General features: G+C 37.9%; 1 protein-coding gene across 1 annotated transcript; it reads left to right on the plus strand.

Moving 5' to 3' along the window:
- The first annotated feature begins 1,178 nt into the window (after nt 1-1,178).
- LOC108372520 (UPF0518 protein GL19323-like) lies at nt 1,179-4,665 on the plus strand. The gene is given in 5 exon segments (XM_017628238.1): nt 1,179-2,106; nt 2,163-2,353; nt 2,925-3,374; nt 3,377-4,018; nt 4,087-4,665. Coding segments are annotated over 5 exon segments (2,571 nt in total). The 5' UTR covers nt 1,179-1,348; the 3' UTR covers nt 4,617-4,665.
- Nucleotides 4,666-6,672: the final 2,007 nt, after the last annotated feature.

A 6,672-nucleotide genomic window follows, 5' to 3' on the forward strand; every position in this document is an offset into this window, starting at 1 on the left:
AAATAGACGACAACGATGATGGATGAACCGTCCCGAACGGGGCTTAGTAGCCGCTACAACAACAACAACAACGAAAGCAGACCAATCGTACATTTGTACCATGAACCAACCAGAGAACCTTCGTTGTCTGAACCAACGGCTACAGATCACGCTATCCGAACGATTTACGTTCTTTGCATTTACGTTCTTTGCAGGCAGGAAAAAATTAATCAATTTTGCTTAAATTTAAGTGAAACGGCAACGCTGCTGCTGTCAAAACTATTGTGATCGGTCATTTTAGTCATATACTTTCTTTTTCTTCTATTCGGATGGTTGATTAAAATTTTACTCGGGGTAAATGTCGTATTAAATAGTATTTTTAATAAAAATTAATCATAAATTTGTTAGTGCTTATAAAAGAAATTGTTTATACTTTCGAAAATGCACTATTAATAATGCTTAGCTTAGTGATAAAGCGAAACTAAAATTAGTTAAGGTCGTGTAAAAAAACATAGCACTGTGCGAAATAGAGGTGGTGTGCTGTGGTCCTGAAGAGCGGTTGGTGCGGGAGGTGTAACATTGGACTCCCCTGCTTCATGGAGCTATATGTACTTGTATTTTTAAATTTTTAAAGCACAAATGTCTGTTATGACACTGTAAATAGGTATAAGAACCAGGTGCAATACCCACTTTAGGCATTGGCCAGAGGTAAATTACTAATTTGAAATCTAAATCTACACACACACCTTATTTTTACATGAAATGTTACATTAATGTGCGCACATACATACATATTTGTATACTGTAGTCCTAAGCAATAACCGCTTAAGTCGTAAAACCTGAATTCGAGAAGAAATGTTTTAGACATTTGGATAATAATGTTATCTTTCTCGGGGATATCAAAATATGTTTGTCTATAACTTTTTAAATAGCCTGGATAGTGAGATTAGATTTCACATACACATGAAATAGTAGTTGCAGAATACGACTGCATATATAACTCACTTCTTTCCCAAGTCGACTTAGGCGGTTATTGCTTATGACCACAGATATATGTATATACATGTGTATTTCATATGCATGATTGTTAAATTATACGCACCTTGAATAGTGTATTGGCACTTTAATACATACTGTAATATTGACTACTAAAAATTTTCTTTTAGCATAAAACCGATCAGAAAATGTTCTGGAAGTCGTCTACATAAATAGCTTAATAGATAGTCCAGATTTCATTGGCTTCGGTGGCTACTGTATGTATAATTGATAAGAATAAGAACTCAGACGCTAAGTTGATATCTTGAACCAAGCAACGTAAACAACGCTACTAAATTTCACTATCTGCGTCGAAGTAGTTTATACATACTAAATGAGTTGGCTACGCTCTAGCCCGCTGCGACAGAGCTTAACACGCAGCAGCGGAAACAGTTCACCATTCTTTTCAGCTGCTAATAGCAATAACGGCCCAGGAGGCTCAACCACAACAACAGCTTTACGACAAAGACCGATCGACGCAGCCACAGACTGTGATCCTCGAGCCTGTTATGATAGTTTTTGTAAACATTGGCAGCAAGCCTACGAAATTATTCAACGATCAAATGCACCACAGCGACCTTCTTCACACGATGATGTACTGGGCGTAGTATCACATCTTGATTTTATGGTGACACTGTTGCTAGTAGAATTACATCATTGCAACAAAGTATCAATCCCCTCAGCAGATGCCGCGCCACCACCTGCGCCATGTTTAGAATATATGCTCAGTGAAAACCTACTTGATAAGCTATACGAATGGGGCTGTACCACAGGTCGTTACGCCAATGCTGTGCGATTGGAACAATTAAAGTTGTATGAACTACTTGTTAGTCATTCGCGACATCAGTTACTCTGTCATGAACCCTTTCTGAGGCCGCTTTTGAAGATACTCGCTTCGAGCCAGGGGGAAATATTTCCGCCAGATTTGGAAAAACGTTTAGTTATATTATTGAATCAGCTATGCGTGGTGTTAATGCAAAACGTTCATCTTCTCGATCTGTTTTTCTTTTCGGCGGCACAGGAACAGCACAAACATACTTCCAGTGACAGCGGACAAGAGCTGCTGCGTACCAACAATGGTTCAAGCACTAAGTAATTGATTGTATCACGCTTTTTCTCGTACATATTTTTACTGTTTTTTTTCCTAGTTTCATTATATTTTCACTACTTATACCATACGTGCATCGAGAAGGTAGCATCGGCCACCAAGCCAGGGATGCACTACTACTCTGTATGGCTTTGTCGCAAAANTTTAGGCACTCTGGGGGGTGCGATTTTCAAATTTTGGATGGGGATGATAATCGTTCACCAAGATGTATCAGTCTACTAGTCATGATAAGTGAGCAGTTACATAGGCTATGATCCGGGGTTTCCCCCCACCAGCCCATAAAAACTGCAGTCCGTTTTTGCAGGAAGCCCCCTTACATGCAAATTGTACCTTAACTTTGTCCTTTGAGGTTATGTATAACATTTATTTATTTTTTTTCTTAATCTACCTAGGTATGTGTAAATTGTTATTTAAAGAGGCAAATTATTTTGGAAGTTTTGTTTTCGCTTTTAAACGATAAGCATGTAAATGAAGACTATTCACGGACAAAACGTTGTGCTAGCATTTATTTTGCAGAAGATAACTTACCATGTAATAACTTGAACTAAAATCTTTCATTATTTTGTCCACGGCAACTTGTGTATGACTCACAGAGATAGATAAGTATATTTATAGCGTAGTTGAACAAATTCATTTTTTTTTAAGGTAACACTATTTAGTTCACATTGGCCTTCATTCCTTGCTTTACGTTTTTATGTTGATTTTATATTTTGCTAACTCTTATGCGTCCCCTTTTATATGTTATTCATCCTTCTTTCTTTAATCAACACCGATCGAAAAATCGAAACAATTCTTTGATAATTTTTACAGACATTGAAAGGCAAACATTTCCAGACAAACGTTGAGTCACAAATATCTGCAATGTCCTATTTGGATTTAATATTGAGATCCATAACAGAGCCAGGTTTACTGCGCGCCTTTGTCAAATTTCTCCTGGATACGGAAAAGTTTGATGGAGAACGGATATTGGACATATTAATAGATCGTCTGGGTTCCACGGATGCAAATTTGTGTATGGTAACAATGGCATTGTTCGATACCATGCTTGCGTTGCACTGCGAAGACCTAATGCTGGAGCTTTTATTGAAGTACATACTGCCCGGCAAGCATGTGCCTATTTCGCATCGACATAAAATAAATAAAATCGACCCGTACACAAACACAGCCGAATTTTTTCTGGACCTTACACCAGACGTAATGAAACGCGCAAGAGAATTAACTAAGCACAAATCACTCGGTGACACAGTGGCAACACAACCACCGCACCCAGCGCTCCTTCACCGACATCGACAATGAGTAAAACCATCGGCGCAAATTGGAACTACTACGGCGTGCACACGGGCAACAGTCTCTATGCCAACTTTCACGCGTACCTCTTTGAAGCGCATTGCCGCATCACACAATGTAAGAATGCCTGTTCCAAATGGAGGAACACATACAAATACCAAAAGTGGCCGCCAAAGAATCTACGCGCACAGCAGACCCAGGCTATAGAGATGGTTAAACAATTTTTCACTGAATTTGGAGCAAATGCTTTGACGGAAAACGAAAGCGCGAGTTCGGCTATAAACGCCAGAGTTGCTGTGGAAAAAACACAGCCGGACAGTCTGCAGTCCATAGGGGAATCAAGCGGCTATGAGTCATTTAAGTGGCGACCCGTCGATGAAGATGGTGGTGAGTGTACAGACTCAACCGCTAATTCCACAATGCATATGTTAAGCTCAAGTGGCGGTGAAGGTGAGCTAGATAATAGTGGGAGCAGTAGCAATAGCAACAGTTTAGCTGCGAAACAATACAGAAAAGAAATTTGGCGCGTATCGAGCAACAACAACGATTTAGTCCTTACTGATTTAGACTTTTCGGAAGATCTCTTTGCACAAGGGACAGTAAGTTTAGGTAAGTGTGCAGCGTACCCCTAAAATAATAATTAAGTATGTTGCTACTACTTTCATTTTTCACCTCAGGTCCCTTCCTAAACGCAATATGGGGTAAATTGCAAACGTTCACCAGCAACACGTTATATGTAAACTTACATCTTACTGGTTTGATTACGCGGCTCGCCTGCTATCCACTACGATTGGTTCATTCACTTCTATTGCGGCCGGACATTGTTATCACTTCGGACACACCATCGTTCCAGCAAATATTACGCATACTTAAGCAACAAATTGATGCGGAATTGCCGATGTGTGAGGATTCGCTTGAAATTGTCGATGTGGCTCGCTCTTATCTCATCGACCGCGAATTTCGTTTGATAAACGCGCGTAAAGCGACGGACAATTCACCAGTGCATATTGCTAAAAATACGCTGCCTCCACAGCAGCAGCAGCGTTTCGGTCCACAAACGACATTCGCAGGCATATCGTCAGCATCACCAGTACAAGTTACACCCTCATCGTCGTATGACCCCTTCAAGCGGAACGATAATAAGCGTAAAAGTATCAGCAAATCCATAACTAGTATGTTTAGTCGTAAAGCCAGCGGTAAGTTGTGAACGCCCCCACATGACCAGAAGTTACATATTTCCACACACATATACATAAGTAACACCATGATTGCCTCTAATTACTTCTAAGTGAATTATGTGATTGGGGGAATTTGAAAGTTTTTATTTAAATAATTTTTCCTGATTACATTGGGTTGTGAGGAATCGTACGTTTTTTCTGTTTTTAATTTTTTTCTAAGTAATTATCGTTTTTTAATCTCTGTTTATTTCACATATAAAAATTTAAGATAAAATGCGAATGTTTCACTACGGCTTGGTACTTCATTTGAAAATTACATAATTGTAATTTGTATGCATTATTTATTCATTTTTCACGATCCGACCACTCCAATTGGGTCTTTAGCAAAAACTCAGTAAAAGCGTTTAGTAGAAGTGAGCATTTGATTCATAAACTCGTGGATGTACTTAAGTTTATTACCAGCTACAAACGACTTTTCATAAACGAAAACGAACATTTTATTCTTATGTTTTAATTATCTTTTAATGCTCATTGTTGAATATAAATTTACTTGTGTCTTTATTTTTATTTACGCTTTTAATGCGTGTTTGGCAAGGCCCTCTTAACATGTATGTATGCCGGAAAATCTTTTGAGATGGAGACTTCAAAAAAAAAATTAAAACTCTAACATAGGGCAATTTTTTCCCATAAATTATCACTTGTCAACCTAATTGAAATACATTATAACCTGTGTAACTAATATTTTTTAATCGCTACTCTACTTAAACCATATATTTAAACTGAAGGTTGCAGTAACTCGCATAAAGCTGAAATTTGGTACGAATGTTACGAACATCATTATGGAATTTGAAAAGTCCTGATCGATCCGAGATCTGTAAAAAAGATTATTCAAGGTCAAAGGTCACATAAATTGATTGTTACCATTTTTAAGCTAAACGTAAGGCTTATCATTAAAAATAGGTTAGACAAAAGTGTAGATCATGCAGTTATCTGCAAAAACCGTTATGCCACTTTTGTTCCTAAGAATCACCATTTCTGGGATACAACGACTTGATCGACATACATTTTGTAATAATTCATTTATAAAATATTTTAAATATAAGTTAATTTTTGTAACAGGTGGTAGTATAAAATTTCAGTTGTTGTTGTTGTTGTTGTTGTTGTTGTTGTTGTCGTTGTTGTAGCACCATACAAGTTCCCCAAAAAGTTTTTGGGTAGTGTTGCTGGAGTGACAGTCCTTGGCCAAATATAAATCTGGGTCGTTCCGGTTACGTAGACCCGACTGCCGTGGGAACGTGGGCTAATTGAGATAAAAGCTATCCTGATGACCAGTTGATTATTTAAAGCGTGAAAGCGTAACAAACAAACCATTCGCGTTTATATTAGTAAAGATTAACCAGTACTGACCAATAAAATAATTTTTAGAGGTGAGCATTTTTTACACAGACCCAAATACGCTTTTTATAAAATACGCGAAATTCAGTTACAGTTGTGAGCAGCTTTTTTCTCTCATTTGGTAACTGGCACATTTCTCTAATACCTGTAATTTTATTCCTCGGAGCCTACAAATACATTAACGTCTGAAAACACCAAGCTTGAGATCGGGCCTTTCCAGAAGTTATACATTAGGGGAATTCGCTCTTATGTGTATTCGTTGTATGTTGTGTAATCGTAACTGCATGATTTGTTGTTGCTAGCGCTACATCAAATACACATGCAACAACTACCCCACGCTCTTCCAGTTACACTTAAGCAGGATACAGCGAATACACAGAAGCGCGAATACCACTATTAATAAAAAGGAGATTTTGAGCGAGTTGCACTAGAAATTTCCTGATTTTCTCGAGTTTAGCAAATAATTTAGGCATTTAAACCGTTAGTTTTGTTATGAATAATTATTTACTGATATTTACACATATGTATAAGTAGTATTAACGAAGGCATAGAAACCGCACTTGGCAGTGCAGCTGATTTGTGGCGGCAACAATATACCAATAGGCAAAATGTCCCCGTCTCAAAAGATTTCCCCATGTATGTGTGGCATTTTATTCTATTGAACATACAAAACTATTTAATGGTATATTA

This window comes from Rhagoletis zephyria, unplaced genomic scaffold (assembly GCF_001687245.7).
Source record: "Rhagoletis zephyria isolate East Lansing unplaced genomic scaffold, Rhagoletis_zephyria_1.1 Rzeph_scaffold_05836, whole genome shotgun sequence".
NCBI lineage: Eukaryota > Metazoa > Arthropoda > Insecta > Diptera > Tephritidae > Rhagoletis > Rhagoletis zephyria.